This window comes from Apium graveolens, chromosome 5 (assembly GCF_009905375.1).
Source record: "Apium graveolens cultivar Ventura chromosome 5, ASM990537v1, whole genome shotgun sequence".
Classification (NCBI taxonomy): Eukaryota; Viridiplantae; Streptophyta; class Magnoliopsida; order Apiales; family Apiaceae; genus Apium; species Apium graveolens.
Window position 1 is genome coordinate 314158236 of NC_133651.1, and position 17093 is coordinate 314175328.

The following is a 17093-nucleotide window of genomic DNA, read 5'->3' on the forward strand; positions in this document are numbered from 1 at the left end:
ATTTAAAAGTCATGAATTAAGATATTCATATTTAAAAATTATTTATTTTAGTTTATTTAAGTTAATTAAAAAAATCTGACTTATAAGTGAAATTAACCAAACACTTACATAAGTATTCATTAACTTATCACTTTTAAGCCGCTTAATAATTTTAAATTATAAATTACTTATTTTATGATTTCTCAAACAGGCACGTAATTACTCCTTAGATTACGTGGTTTTGTAGCAATTTTATATGATTATTGAATTTTAGGTAATTAAAAGTTTGTTAGGTAATTAAAAGAAAACATCACAATCTGAACCAAGATGGCATTTTCAAAAGTCCCTGGTGTAAAATTAAGACATAAATGAATATACAATCAATCATAAAATGAATTTGTTGGGGCGTAAAGATTATAAAGAAGCATAAGAATCTTCAACAAAGAATGATTTTTTACTCGGTGAATTGTGAAATTAAGATATTCAGGTAAAGATAAAATGCAAAATATGAGCTTAAAATTCAGGAAATAATAGTGAAGAGGGGAATGAGTTACCTGCGGGTGTGAATACATAATGTGTTCATTTCTTCAGTGTAATTGATTTAAATCACTTGTTAGGGCTAATTAGAAGTCTCCCGCCGGAAGACCCTAGGCACAATTTTAGCAATTGATGGATTTCATTGGTCGAGTAAAATTTAAATAAGCTCTAGACATGTGTTTATCTCTAAAATCTGTGAGCATAAAATATTTACCAAAAATGCTAGGTTTTTCATAATCTTTTTAAAATTATTATTATATTGTGCGCATGCACTCATAAATTAAAATCGATCTCATGTTAATCACCTCATTTATTAATTTTTTTGAAAAACTTAGTCAATATTATTGAGTTTTTTCTTTTCTTTATTGTAGGAAACCAGAAACTACTTTTCGACTGCGCAATGTATAAATCTCACGGCACACGCAATAGCGCAATGAGTAAATTATGCGCAATAGGTAAAGCACACAGACTCACGTAATAACCGGCAAATCACGTGAACCATGATAAACCGTATTTAAGCGACATGTTCTGATTCTGATTCAAAAAGCAGACTATTGTTGTGGGGTTTATTTCAGTGCGCACTCAAATGATAGCGGCGGATTTTCTATGATAAAAAAACCACCCATCTCCCAAAATTCATGCTAAAAGGAATAATTATCATTCTACTATAATATTTTTTTTTTCTTTTTCAAACAGCTTGTTCACAACAAATAAATAATCAGCTTATATAATTTACAAAGCCTTTAAAACATTTATCATAATGAAAACTCAAATTTAACTATTGATTAATAATTTATATTTTCATATTCCTATAATAAATAATCATTAAAGTATTTTTAAGTACAAAATATGTTTTTTTATTTTCGATTTTAACCTGAACAATATTTGATATTAATATTGCATGTCCAGGTGATTTGCCGGACTACCAGACTATTTGATTTAATAGTTACTCAATCATGTATACGGTGAGAGGATGTATTTAGCGATACTCGCATAATAAAAATAACATTTCAATTAATGTAGAGATTTTTTTATTATATTTTATCTCATTTCTAATTATTAAGTGAATCTGATATTATTTAAAATCATGTATATGCGTATCTAAATTATATAATTTTTCTCACGTGAATGATTATAATTAAAAAATTTAAATATTAAACAAAGTTTAAATTTTATTTAACTAATAAATTATAAACTGAAGTTTTCAAATAAAAGAAAAATAATAAAAGAGTATAAAAGAGTTTGGGTACAAAATTAATGATTTGTTTTGTGAAAAAAATAGAAAAATAGTGTTGAAATTTAAAAAACTCTAAATTTTTTGGTATAACATCAAATTTGACGGTTAATGTCGCCCCATTTTGGTGTAATTTTTGAAATTCGGTTGAAATAAGTTTTTATATCAATGAATTTTTACTGTTGTATTGAAGATGATATAAGAAATGTTTTTACATTACCTAAAAGAACTTCAAAAAATTGAAAAAAAGAAAAGAAAACCAAAGGCAAGAGCTTTCGGAATGAGCACATGGATATTGATTTTTTTTCCCAAATAAATTTAACCTAATTCGACTTTTTATGTTTATTCACATACACGCTAAAATTTGGTATCACAAATTATTTAAAAAAATTCGTAAATGTAAAAGTTTCTATTACAAAGACAAACTATGAGATTAGTAGCAAAAACTGAACTGAACTGAACTGAAGAACTATGATATGAACAAGGTGCAAGCATTAAGCAGACTGTAGAGTTGCCATATCCACAGGGCCTTTGGAAATGGGTGTTGCTGGACGCTTCTTAGTAAGGTCTTTCTCCCTTTCCTCCTCCGCCACCTCCACTCTTCAAGATATTGCTTCTAACAACTACAAGGGTCATCCCTCTCTCTCCCTCTCCCTCTCTCTCAACTGAACTGAATATATGCTCCACAATTGTTTGTGTATTGTTTATTGTTTATTCATGTGTATAATTAGATAAAACATTTTCATTTCGCCTAGTCAATTAAGCCCTGAATGCCCATTTCTTGCGAGCTATAATTTTGTAGAATTTTATTGCCAAAGTACTTTAACTTGATCCTGTCTCACACGAAAATGAATTATTTATAATATTAAATGGACTAAACATTTCAAATCTGGAGCTCGACATGTAAAATAATTTAATTTTTTAGCTTAGAAGCTTTGGAACGGATTACTACTTCTTTTGGTAAAAAAAAAACCTTTCTTACCATATTCACAAGTCGAATAATTTGATACTCTAGCTTAACTTGATGAAGTACAATATCCTGTTCTCAACTCAATTTTTACTTACCCAAGTTTGAGTATTATAGGTGTAAAGAGCTTTGAGTAGCTCACCAGTAGTTCGAATCTTTCCTTTGATTTTAGCAAACATCTATGTAATAAACTCCTCAGTTTAAGTGCTTCCTAGGAAAATCATGCTTAAAATTAGTTAAAAATGCAAGTTGAGAAAGCCTGATCAAATTTCAGCTACACAATGAAGCCAATTTAATAACCTGGATTGAATACTAGGTACTGCAAAGGTTGTCCTAAAGAAGGGGAAAACACAACTATTTAGGGAAGGAAGTCCAATGGTGTATAGCGGGGCAGTAGATAGAATAATTGGGAGACCACCACCAAAGACTGGTGACATAGTGCTCGTGGCTGATGGGACTGAAAAACCTATTGCTTGGGGCCTGTACAATTCAGTTTCTATGTTCTGTGTTCGAATTATGCAGCTAGAAGACGAAGCAATAGGGTACATAAATGAATTTTTGTGATAAGTCTCTTTTTTTGAAACTCACCTTTTAACTACAAGCTTAATAAATTGTTGCTATAATTGGTGCAGAGATCCGCATTGTGCCTTGAACATGGAGAAACTGGTTATAACACGAATTGACGCAGCTGTTAAATTACGCAAGAGCTTAGGCTTCCCTTCTAACTGTACAAACGCATATCGTCTTGTCAACAGTGAAGGAGATAGGTATTCTACTATTATATACTTGATTCACTATTGTAAAACCATCTCTATTTCAAAATAACCACATGAATTAGTATTCTAACATTAGCTGACAGCTAAAAGGTGGCATGTATTCCGTAACCTGACAGCTGCCTGTAGTTTTATTCATGCCCCTCCTGTTCATTAGCTGCTTATATGGATCATTCCAAGTTATTATAAAAATTGTAAGCGCCCACGGTGCATGTCTTGGGCATTGTTTCTAGTAAACAGTATGAGAATAATATTATTCATGGATGATACTTTCTTCTGGATTACTTGAGAGCAGAAAATGCTCCTTTTCTTTTCTCACTTACTCTTCATCTTATCCTGTTTAAAATTCTTTATTTCCTACTCTAGCTACTTAGTTTTTGTGGTCTTTGCTGTACTTAGATTGTCAGGTCTTATCATTGATATATTTGGCGATGTAGCTGTTGTCGCATCATCGGCTGCTTGGGTCGAGAAATACAAGCCACAGATAGAAGGCTGCATTAGTAGATTAGATGCCGTCAGTAATATATGCTGGAGACCTTCTACTGAGATATTGAAGGAAGAAGGGATTGACTTATCTAATCTTGCGGAAGTACATTTACCGGCTTCTCCCGAAAGAGTAAAGGTATATGATTATAACAATTGCTTATCAGGGTAGATTAGACCCTATTTATTTGACGGAGACAGTTTACTGGTAAATTGACAAAGTAATTGAATCTAATTGACCTGCATAAGAAAATATAGTCCCGTCATGCCAGATCAATGACCTGAATGTTTTATATTTTTTCAAAAGAGGTAACAGAATTTTTTGAGAGTAAAGATTTGGGAAATAAAAATTCTTTAGCATCCAACGAGGTATGAGTAAATGAATGGACTAGCCCTTCAATTTGATGTACCCAAGATAGCTGGTTTTCTTCTCTGGATTTTGTTTATAACTCCTGTTCTGCTAAAGCTCGTATGATCACCAGAATTAGATATTGACAAGAAATTCATACAGTTTGTTAATTTGTTAATACAAGAAATTATAATATGCTACAGGAAGAGCTACATTTAGCAGTTCAAAGGATTCATTTCTTTGTGTCAGGTTGTAGAGAATGGGATTTCTTATGTTATTTCACTGGAAGGCCAGAAGACGGGATTTTATGCCGATCAACGTGAAAACCGTCAATTTATACGCAATATTTCAGAAGGTCAGAGAGTTCTTGATATGTGCTGCTATACGGGTGGTTTCGCTCTAAATGCAGCCAGTGGACAGGCTACAAGTGTTACTGGTATCATTATCTTCATATCTCTATATTTCTTTTACATTGCTTGTTGATTTTTGTAAAATGAATTAAAAAGTAAGGGTAGAGCTATATATATACAGCGGATCTACTCGTACTCATAAGGATCTATTTGATATATTAGTACGCCTTACAGATAATTTGATAAAAAGAACTATGTTCCCATTCCTCATCCCTTTTCTGCTATACTTTCAGACATGTGCTTACACTGGAATACATCACGACATATATATTAAGTAATTATTGTTATCTAAAGGCCTTCCCAGTAAATCAACTCTTGAACATATATTTAAAATATCCTGGATATCAAAATTCTGGTCCTTCGATAGTAGGGGACAAGGTGTTTAGTAAATCATAGATTATATGTATGTGATACTCAATTGGGATGAGCTAATCTCACACTATGCACACGAGTAGCAGCAAACTTCTGGAATACAGAATTATCACGTTAATGTTTGACAGGTGTTGATTCTTCTTCACCTGCTTTGGAGCTAGCCAACCAAAATATTGCTCTCAATCATCTGGATACCAAACAAATATCATTTTTGAAACAAGATGCAACCCTTTTTATGAAGGATGCTCTTTCCAGGAATGAATTGTGGGACATAGTTATTATGGATCCCCCTAAACTGGCCCCTCGAAAGAAGGTAGCGTTTTCTTAGTTATTTCTTGACTTAGATTACTGTTAGTGCTGCAGTAAAAAGCATATATAATGTTCCTAATAAAAGAATAGGTTACATATTTTTCTTGCCGGTTTGTAACTTCTGATATAGATTGAGTCATTAAAACTCCTACTATGTACTTTAATTGCTAATTATTTTAGCCACAAGTATAAAATTAATGCATATACATTTAGTCATCCATATGTAATGCTGCCGAGTTCAGCTAGTGGCAATCATCTCGAATTTTGTTGAGGATTTACCTTGGTATTTTAGCTGGGTGCCATTGTAATGCCAAGGTTAACATCTATGGTGTGTTTTTGATTGGCCAGAAACACATATTAATTTGGCAGGTGGATAAATCCAAATATTAAATAAAAAGAATTGATTACTAATAATTTGTCTGGTTCTCGTTGCTTATCACGTAACCATTATTGCAGGTCCTACAGAGTGCAGCTGGCATGTATAGAAACTTGAACTCTTTGGCCATGCAATTGACGAAGAGGGGAGGTCTACTTATGACTTGCTCATGTTCAGGAGCTATGACCCAAAGCGGAAAGTTCATCAGTGTTCTTCAGGCAAGTAGTTATCTGTCCTCGTTTTACAGTAATTGCAATGTAAGATACAGATAGTATATAGATTTCTAGTCTTCGGAAGTGGTTACCTTGTAGCCCTCCGACCGACCTCAGATTGGAAGAATATGAAGTGATAGGGTGCATTCTTTTGGTCAATGATCATGCTTTCATATTTTGAAAATACTGATGTTGCTTTAGTCAGTAAAATAGTTGTAATGTACCCCATGACAAAACAAATGGCAATTATGTTGGGAAATTATATATTTAATTGAATACCACAATTGCCATGTATATATGTGAATTGTACACAATTATTATGAACGTAGCTATATATATATATATATAGTTTACATCTTTAAGGCAGAAATGTTTACAAGCCTGTTTCCAGTGTCTACCACAAGTTGGCCTAGTTTCTACTGTCTTCCATAAACTATACCAGTAATCACATTATTACATTATTTATCTTATCAATCACATCTCTGTTTGCTCAGGGAGCTGCATCAATGTCCGGCAGAAAAATCACAGTTATACGCCAAGCCGGAGCAGCAACTGATCATCCTATTGACCCTGCTTATCCAGAAGGCGCTTACCTAACTAATATCTTGCTTAGAGTACTTTAAGCATAATTGCCTCTTGAAGTTTTCTCCTTGCTTTCCAGCAATGAGGAATTCTATCTTAGCCATGACAGTTGTATTTGAGTGTATTTTTTTATAGCAATATTTATTTTTTCTAATTTTTCAATCTAGCTTGCCAAGCGAAGAAGTCCCGTTCCCTTTTATTGATTTGATTAACCGGTGGTTTGCGATCCTTTCGCAAAGTTGAAACAACAGGCCGAGCTATTACTTAGTACTTACATTAAACACTTGCACTTAAAAAATTTACAGGGAGTTCATGCAAGCAAAAGAACAGCTAAAGCAATTTTATGAGATATCCAATTACTGAAAATTAGTGAAATTATATATGAACATGTACATTTACACGCGCAAAGTAAAAGCACACATTGCCCTTTTAGGCTCTCATAAATTCATACAAAAAACATTTTAAATCAGTACCATTCCAAATTAAGGGCAACTCTGTACAATAAAACTAGGATACAAATTTGGGTTTACCCTCAGTTTTAAACAAGCATGTGAATTTACCAATATGCAAAAGAAAGCAAAAAACTCGGGCCTGTTGCAAAGGTCTAATTGTTCGATCCACCACCCGGATTCCGGTTCCAAGACAAATATGTAGGATCTCCCAGTCGCCTAAGAAGCTCATAGAAAAGTAACTAAATTAGTATGGTTGAAGTGATGGCATTTACAAACTGCACATTTGACAAAAAGCATGATATACAAGACGAAGCACAAATATGTGGATAGGCAAAGATTTTGTACCCATGCTTATCAGTTATAACTAACCTTTTTTAGACGGTGGAAATTAAACCCTCGGGGAAGGGTAAAATTCAACATGTGAATCTATCTTGATAAACAATTCCTTGTAAAGTGTTCCAAACATGTTAGGATGGTCAGACACTAAGTTGGCAAAAGCCCCCACCCCCACCAGCTTACAAATAAATAAGAAAATCTTCACTACTAATTTGTACCCCTTGTTAAGACTTGAGATACTAGAAACCACACGAAAGGGCAAAAGTTGGAGGTGTGAATTTAACTTGTAAAAAAAACAAAACGAAACTTCCCTAAACTGTTCCAACAGGGGAGGGTGGTCAAACACTTAGTTAGCAAAAGCACTTACATATTAACCCTTCCCAATCCCCCTCCCAGTCATAAAGAAATTTTCACTACTTATTTTCTACTTATAATTTTTGTTTCCCGTAAATCCCAACATTCCCCTATCACATTGCATTGCAACATTTTCAACCAAGATAAATGGACAACTACCGTATCCTAAGTCTTGAAATCTACCACAATGACGGGTATATTAAGGAAACTACAATATAACAGGTGATATAAAAGTAATAGAGATAAACATGCAGTGCCCAACTCGTCCATAGAGAAGCCGGATACACAACACTAAATTCCGACTATAATACTAACAGAAGAGTTGTAGATATAAACTTCTCAGAACTTAAATGTCAATATCCGACAAATATGATCTCAATGAACCCTCGCCTCAAACAAGTATTTTAACAAGAGGGTCTACTTGTAGCTCGATTAAGATCATAGCCATAAAAATGAACAATGCCCGGTTTCCTTTGAATTATTGAGTATACTGTACAGGTATAAAAATCACTAGAAGCCGCTACTATATACCACCTAAACCATAGTGGTAAGTGTTCAAAACAATTTCAGGATATTTAAAGTGGAGATGCAGTTCAGAATGTAATCACCTTGGCTTGACAAAATAAATTATGCCGAAAGACAATGCCAGTAAGAAGCACAATCCGCCAACTGTTAGATATGCAATGCCGATGAAGTCATTCTTTCCACCAATCCATTTGGTGGTAGATAGTACAAGCTTCTTCTTGCCATTAAAACTATAGGTGTTGTAATTATTCTCCAATGTCACCTGAATAACATCACCTTTCTTTAGCTCCACCTCAATCTTTCCATACAACTTCCTAAAAGTTGGAAGAGCAGCAGTTCGCATCCAGACAATGAGATCCTCTTGCTTGTTCAGCTATACCGCAAAAAGATTTACAAAAAATTATAAAATAAAATAACATAAATCAGTCCTCAGTCCTCACAAGTCACAATAATAGACTATTAATACTACAAACAAGGGGAAAAAAACTCTCAAAGACTTCAAGTGATTACAACTAACATTCTAAAATTTATGACCTGTCAATCATGTCATGTACTTGTGTGTTTTTGTGTCTATTTAGTCTATTCCCCTACACGACGCGAAGTCATTTAGTGTACCTCACTAGTCATTACCAACAGAACCTGTTATTTTACTACTGTATGTATACATGATTACACTGAACTACATGTAAACACGATATTATTTGTAAAAATATATGTTATATATATTATTATAATTTTAGATTTTAAAGAACAGCATAATATCTAGAGTAAAGATATTTTTAAAAAGTGAAATTTTAAAATATATACACAGTTATACACATACCTATTTATATATTTGATCATTTTGTGTACTCAAAGTGGAAATCCAACACAACACTAAATCTGTTGTAAGATTTCCCAAACCCAAACATTAAATCTTCATGTCATGTTAAAAATTTCCTGGTAAAACTAACAGACACACGTCACTCAAAAGAAGCTTAAAATAATGTACAATTCCCGTAGAAGTCAAAAAAAGTTAAAAGAGGTAGATTGATATGACATCTGGAGATGGACATTGTTTAGACCAAGCCAGAGTTATCTATTTTCTCTCATCAATATATTATTTGGTCATTTTTTTCCACAGCAACAAGCGAGTGACAAAAATTTACATATGTTTATCAAAATGATATCTGAACTTATCACACCCTCTAAGCTAGAGGTCAAATCTTGTCAACGACAAGGTGGCCGTGTGAGGGTGTTTAATTATCAGAAAAAAAAAACATTGCTACAAAGACATGATGATATCGTGCATGTAAGTACACCATCTGACACCCTAAAATTATCTTCTATCATTCTTGTAAGCATTATTTTGGTAAGAATCTTACAGGGATAGAGGCATTAAGAGTTGCGCCACCTTTAACAGTCCTGTTCTGGAAATTCTTGGGGAAGACATCTTTTCCAAACTTGTGATCCCTATCACTTTTCCATGAAATATCCTTCTTGTTAACTTGCAACTTCTGGCTGGAGCGAGAGAAGCTATAGGTATCGTTGAACAAGCTCCAGGCTATAAGGCCACAAGGCAGAATAGCTTTCCCATTAATCGTAGCTTCAGGTTTACAATCATCTGTCTCATTCTCTTTGTTTTTGCTTTTTAGCTGCTGATCACTTCGGCTTTTCACATATCTGCAAAAGAAATCAACACATCATCATATGAAATTGCTGCAATTGTAAATAGACTTATTACAAAAGCAACAAAAAGTTTAATAGCATGACCAATGGGATCTAGCACCAGCGTATCACCATAGCCCCTTACGGAGGTTGACGGTTCAAGGCTTGTCAAAGGCAAAACTGAACAATGTGCATCCAGATTAACTTATTAGAATGAATTACCATGAATCGCAACAATCATTATTCCCCTAACAGTTCCAAATACTACAACTATTTCGTGAACAATTTTCCCTTCCGTTCCAGGTTTTTACAATATTTTCCATTAGTTCACAAGTAGGATGCCCCTAACAAGTGTCATTTTGGGGCACTTATACATGACTATAAGCCATGAAACATATCATTTTATGTGTAAACCCACCTTCAACTGGAGCTTTAGAACCCTCAAGTCATTTATAGACTAATTTTACAATTTTAAATAACTATCGGATAGGGCCCAAAGATGCAGGAATGAAGTGCTTAAAGCAAGTCCAAGTTGTAGACGCACAATGGCATACTTCTATCATGTATGGTAAATTCTATGACAGGTGAAAATACAAGTCACCTCTATTAATAGAAGTTCAAAGGTATCAATCATATCCTACAAACGGAGGCCTAAATAGAGATGTAATCTCAAAAGTATGACCAGGTATAGCCGTATAGCAACTCCAGCCATACCACTATTTACATTAACTAATCTTCCATCAAATGACAATATAACCACCACAAATTTCACATAACTTCTGTAAACAATAGTGGATATACAAAACTTAGACCCTGTATGAGGAACAGTAGGAAGAGTAAGAACCTCTCTATTTTATTAATATAATTATTTATAAAATGTGTTGCAACTGATATACAGTATATATTGTTTTAATAGTATATTAAATAAAATTTAAAATATATTGTTTTAATAGTATATTAAATAAAATTGAAGTAAAATGACCTTATGGTTAATATTATTAAACGTGAAGAGCTTTAGTAAAAACGCATTTATCGTATTAGACCACTGAGCTACTCTATTATATACACAGGCCCGCATGCTTGACATTTCTGATGTGTTATATCCCCTGCAATATAACTAATAATGTGATTGCTTATGCCTACAAGTACAACATAGTGATGACTAGTTATAATACTTAGATGATGGTCAGCGTTAAAGCAATCTTGTGAGTTAATATGGAGTCAACTATCATAGCCCTGTTAGTACTTAGTATATACGGCAAGAGACTGAAATGAGGGTAAAGATCGGAAATTGCTTGATATCTTTGCCTCAAGGACTGCATAGAAATATATATATCATTCTTTCCATATAAAGTCGGGATATGATTTATTAACCAACCTAGAATGAGATATTGAGTACTACTTATCATGTATCGTTAGATACAAAAGTATTATGCATGCAAATATACCCTTGTTAAGGTTAAATTATTTATCATCGTAGTTGTCCATAGATTTTTTTTACATATACTAGAGAACTCAACAAGCGGGAAATATACATAACATTGAGCATACATAAATAACACACAAAATAAGTAAAAATATCGCTTTTATATTTTAATGACAAATCATATCTTTTAACAAATAAAATGTTGGTTAATTATTTATTATCACCTCCTCCATACCAAAAAAAAAGTTCACCTTTATTATGTAAACATACCAAGGAAAAAAATGAGCTTAGTCTACATGGCTAATCAAATCCCAAAATAATTTTAACTGAATAGCGAAAGAATTTAAATTTTCATTTAAAAACTAAAAAATAAAAAGAACCTGTAATAATAAAAATAATTAAAAAATGGTTATACCTGCGATGATTCTGGTAGAAGTTATCCAGCTGATAATAGACATAAATAGGGGGCTTCATGTCCTTTTTTACCTACGTTATTCATAAGGAAATACCAAGGAAAATTACTTACTCTAACCTTGAAATGTAGATCTTCAAAGATAAAGCACATGCTATGATAAGTTTACACAAAAGTCCTTGTTTTTATTTCTATTACATACATACATTATAATAATAATTGTTATACATAGGAAACTTACCCTTAGGTTTCTATTGCAGGTCTTATTGGAATCACTTTGGATAAATTTTACTTTATCCTTTTTAAAGCCATCCGGTATGCAGGCAGTTTCATACCGATCAACAAGTTCAACAACCTAATGAAACAAACAAAAGTTTCTAGTCACCCAAAGGTAAGGTTTAACAAGAAAAAGAAGGCATGAGAACATAATCAAATGTTTTATATACATTACGAGAAGCAAGCAGGGAGGCAAGCCCAATGGGAATGAAGACAATGCCAACAAGCAAGAATGATGAAATCACCTGTAAACAAAACGAAAAAATCAGATAAGAAAGATATTTACATATAGTTTCAAAACACAAGTAATTAAGCACAAAAATGAAAAGTAATTACCCATCCTGGTGTAAGAATTGGCTTACAAGCTGGAAGTTCCTGCTGAGTAAACTTGGAATCTAAAAGACAAAACCGGAATGCAATTAATTACCAAATCACGAAAAACTCTATAATGATTACATTACAGAAATTCAAGAAGATCATCTCTCTGTCAAGAATAGTCTTAGTTACAATACGCTCAAGCATTGGACCTAATATATTCGTAACTATGCAACTATGCACCAAATTTTTTCGACTCATGCCTCACAAGTGGTATATATATATACACACAAATTAACACCGAATTAGTTAATTATTATACAATTTCAAATCTATGGATATCGGATCACATTTGTTTTATTCTTTGTTTGATCACTCTTTTAATATCAGCTACAGAAGAGCACTTCAATTACTCGATAAAACACACACACACACATAAATCACACCATGCAAACTACTCTTTAAACTTCTTGATAGAAATAACTGACATACAAAATTATATATAAAATCAATTAAGATACAGATTATTTAGTTTAACTGTTTAAGAGAGAGAGAGAGAGAAATTATTTAGTTTAAGAGAGAAAGAGGGGAGGGAGGGCGAGAGAGAGAGAGAGAGGGAGCGAGCGAGAGAAAGAGAGAATAACAGAACAGTGGAAAATTGAGAGAGAGAGAGAGAGGGAGAGAGAAGTAAGATACACTTAGGGCGCTTCGAATTTCTTCGGGGAGTAGCTAAATCGGCAGATCCGCCAACGCCAGAAGTGGATGAAGGACCGTCGGAGTTCATCGAAACTTAAAGGATCCAAATCGATATAAATAAGATGATTGTAGTGGTGAAATGATCGTCGCAAGAGAGTAAATTAAAAAGACTCTAATAATCTTCCTAAAAGCGCCGGAGATCACTATCTCCCCCTCGCCGTAGAATAATTAAAGTAGATAATGGTTTACCGTGAGTAAATATATGTTGGTCTCTATTTCCAAAATCTTTCATTTTGTTATAAAATTTTGTAAATTAATTTTGAATTTTAATTTATAAAATTTTAATGTAAAATATTAAATCCAGTAAAAACCTCACTAAATAAAATGGCAATTTTCCCGGACAAAAAACTGGAATTCGGCTCAAACTCATTTTTTAAAACCCGACTATGCCTGAACTCGGAAATTAGGTCAAATTCGGACACATTTTTGTAGTCGTTTATGTAAATGAGTCGAGCCGTGTATATGCTGAGTTTGATAGAACTCGACTAGATAATCGAAACTCGTCCTGAATCGAACCCAAACTCATTTACAAAAATAAGTATGAAAATAAATTTATTTATATATTTCTTGTCCTGCAACTACAAGTACATATCACGGTTCACGCAACTTACACAAACAACTAAGAAAAGTCAGGAAGCAATAATGAATTGAATTTAATCGGTCAGTTTTTCAGGAATAAAAATAAATACATTGTGTACAAATATTCCTATTATCTTCAAACTGGGTATTTGACCCATTTTTTTTGTTTTTTAAAGCCGAAATATACTTTCTGAAACTGAGTTCTACTTCATACGATAACATACTATTGGGTGGTGATTTCTCTTATGGGGTCGTTTCCTGAAATGCTAAAAACATAATGTCATTTCTCCTGTATGGAAGGATTTATGTCACCCCAAATAGAGACTAAAACAGGTGTTCGAAGACATGGGTTCGATTTCTATAAGGGAAAGGTATGACGGAGTTAACCATTTTGATAATATGTCTAAATACATTGATACCTCATTCTCATTTTACTAGATAACTTAGGTCTATAAACATTTTTCCTATATATTTTGTACCATATTGAAAAGCAAACCATCTAACCTAAGATAAATTATACATCTCATGGAAAACCTATTCGCTCCGCTTAGAGCTCAAGTCAGCGGGGGCACGGTCACGAAGAAATTAAAACCTCGAGCTCGAGGACGTAGTTTTACGAGAAAAAGACTCGTCTTTCTGCTAAATAGGATGTATTGAACTCATAATTCATTAGATAGTTTTTATGAATGTCAACTAAGTATCGTAAGTAAATTGCTCCCGGTTGTTCAATCATTTGATAACCAGAGTCATTCTATGATAAATGATTACTATGAGTCAGACTCAATAAAATTTGATCAATCCTCTTTTTTGTCGTTAAGGTTGTCAAGCATAATGTAACGTAATATGTAACCAAGGATATATAACTCAACATGATACAAAAGCAGATAAATAATATTAAACTGTGAAGCACAAGAACCTTGAAGATGAAGACTGGATAAATACAAAGAATCAATAGATGGGACTAATGCTTTAAGTCCACAACAGGTAATGGAAAAAAGTTTATTAATATGTTCAAGCCTCCGTGAAAAATAAAATTATTGTGCAAGACATGCCTGTATAATAACAAGACTAAGTCATATTGATAACCCTGAAATTTAGTTGTTTGATAATCAATTTTGTATCTTGTATTGTATTACCTGAGTCTATAAAAAGGTTAGAAGATTAGACTGGAGTATTTTTCTATAAATAGATTCAAGCTAAGGAATAAACTCTGGAAAAAGATCAAGTCACGATCATGCCTTAGAGAAAAGTGAAGAAGTTTGGGGTTGAATAAAACTGTTTTATGAAAAAAAAATTAAGTCAAGATATCGACAAGTCACATATCAAGCAATATCGAGAAGTCATTCGAGAAGTTCATAATGACTTATTGAGAAGTCCAAAATGGCTTATAGAGAAGTCTTAGAGATATCGACAAGTCAAATGAAGATGTGAAGATTGGAAAATATCGACAAGTCATTTCTACATGTAGAGAACTCAGAGATATCGACAAGTCAAATGAAAATGTGAAGATTGGAGATATCGACAAGTCATTTCTACATGTAGAGAACTCAGAGATATCAACAAGTCAAATGAAGATGTGAAGATTGGAGATATCGACAAGTCAATTTCTTATTAGAGATCTCAGAGATATCAACAAGTCAAAATGTATATAAAGACCTCAGAGATATCGACAAATCAATTCTACATGTAGAGATATCAGACATATCGACAAGTCATTTCACATGCACAGATCGAGAGACCTCGATAAGTTAAATACATCTATAGAGAACTCAGAGATCTCGATAAGTCATTATATTTATTGAGATGTCACTTATCTATAGAACAAACTGGAGACCTCGATATACCTCTCAAATACATAATGCAAACAATTCAAGATTCAAGATTATCAGTCAACAAATGATCTATCAACTAAATTGAAAAGTCTATAAAGTAGCTGGGAGAATACAAGATCAAGGGCCAAGATTAACTGGACAAAGGATAGTCACAGACCTGCAAGATTTTGCACAGATTTTCTAAGCTAGAAATTAAAATGGAAAAAGGTTACTTTAGAAAAGAGTTTAGTATATTTTAGTGCAAGTCTTGTAACCCCGTGCTGCTAGTGTATAAAGCATGCACTGGTCCTTAGTTTAGTAGTGAAAAAACAGATTCATATTTCTTGTATTCTCTCAAGGAAGAAGTCGAGTTCTTATATTTTTAAGAACATAAAATTTGTAGTAAGAAAAACTTAATTAATACAAAATTAAGTGAGTTTTGAAATATTGTGCTTGTGGTTTTTATCTCTATTGAACACAATACTCTACAAATTATAAACTGCTTTGTTCACCTAAATATCCAAACTATTAAAAAGGCTAAAAATCAAAAGAAACACATTTACCCCCCCTCTGTGTTGTACTCAATATCTAAAAGTGGTATCAGAGCAAAATTTGAAAGTAAACAGATCAAGATCTTGGAAGTATGAGTGCACAAAAGATAAGCAGTATCAAGATACCAGCCTTTGATAAAATTAACTATACACTTTGGAAAAAGAAGATGATGTTGTTCATAAGGATGGATAACCCACTGTATGTCTAGATTCTTAAGAATGGCCCTTTTACTCCCATGAAATAGGTTGAGGAATCTACTGATGGAGACATGGTCATCCCAGCTCATTATGCTTCTAAAGACCCCTCAAAATACACTGAAACTGAACATGAAAAAGTCGCTCTGGATAATGGCCTACAACTAATTCTGATAGAGTCACTTGACAATGTTATGCACAATAATATTGTCAACTGTGACATATCCAAACAGATCTGGGAGAAGTTAGAGATTTTGTGTGAAGGTACAGAGGAAGTTAGATCAAATCAAAAGAGAATACTAGTGTCTCAGTATGAGGATTTCATGACAAAGCCTAAAGAAGGAATTACTGAAGTTTTTGAAAGGTTTAACAAATTGATAAATGACTTGCAATTTTATGATAAATATTACGAGGCTGAGGAGGTTAACCTAAAGTTCTTACTAGCTCTTCCTGACCACCTTGAACAGAAAATATCAGCTATTAGAGAAGGAAGAGACTTGAGCAGAATGACACTGGAAGTATTGTTTGGGATCTTGAAAACTTATGAACTTGAAATATTGCAAAAAAAGTCATTAAAGGTAAACCAAGGACATGTGGTTGATGGTTCCAGTGCCTTAGTTGTTAATGACAATGAAGCAAGTGAAAATGAACAAGATGCTCAAATTCCAGTTATTCATGTTATGGAGCAAAAGAACAAAGGACCTCAGAAACAAGTTGTTTTGGAGCTAGAGGAAGATGAATACTACACCCTTGATGAGCTAGATAAGATGGACCAATCTATGGCTTACTTAGCTAGAAAAATTTCTAACATAAGGGTAAAAAATCCAAGGTTTTTCAAGACCAAGGGACTGTCTTCCAACAATAACAATTGGAAA

At 33.2% G+C, this 17093-nt stretch overlaps 2 protein-coding genes across 4 annotated transcripts; one reads left to right on the forward strand and one right to left on the reverse strand.

The window, feature by feature from the left end:
• The first annotated feature begins 2174 nt into the window (after nucleotides 1-2174).
• On the forward strand, nucleotides 2175-6745 carry LOC141659444 (uncharacterized). 3 transcript variants are annotated; one of them, XM_074466305.1, is made up of 8 exons: nucleotides 2175-2381; nucleotides 3034-3259; nucleotides 3350-3484; nucleotides 3890-4112; nucleotides 4572-4758; nucleotides 5233-5417; nucleotides 5870-6011; nucleotides 6500-6745. In XM_074466305.1, exons 1-8 carry the CDS (start codon nucleotides 2288-2290, stop codon nucleotides 6622-6624), a joined length of 1317 nt encoding a protein of 438 aa, XP_074322406.1. In that variant the 5' UTR covers nucleotides 2175-2287; the 3' UTR covers nucleotides 6625-6745. The 3 variants fall into 3 exon arrangements, with proteins under 3 accessions (XP_074322406.1, XP_074322408.1, XP_074322407.1); XM_074466307.1 differs by having other exon boundaries at nucleotides 2176-2311; XM_074466306.1 differs by having other exon boundaries at nucleotides 2183-2316.
• Nucleotides 6746-6939: 194 nt separating this feature from the next.
• On the reverse strand, nucleotides 6940-13258 carry LOC141659445 (ALA-interacting subunit 3-like). Its single transcript, XM_074466309.1, has 8 exons — nucleotides 13023-13258; nucleotides 12348-12406; nucleotides 12182-12256; nucleotides 11977-12090; nucleotides 11739-11809; nucleotides 9615-9912; nucleotides 8334-8623; nucleotides 6940-7251 (listed from the first exon to the last, which is right to left on the reverse strand). The coding sequence occupies exons 1-8, from the start codon at nucleotides 13108-13110 to the stop codon at nucleotides 7188-7190; spliced, it is 1059 nt and encodes a 352-aa protein (XP_074322410.1). The 5' UTR covers nucleotides 13111-13258; the 3' UTR covers nucleotides 6940-7187.
• Nucleotides 13259-17093: the final 3835 nt, after the last annotated feature.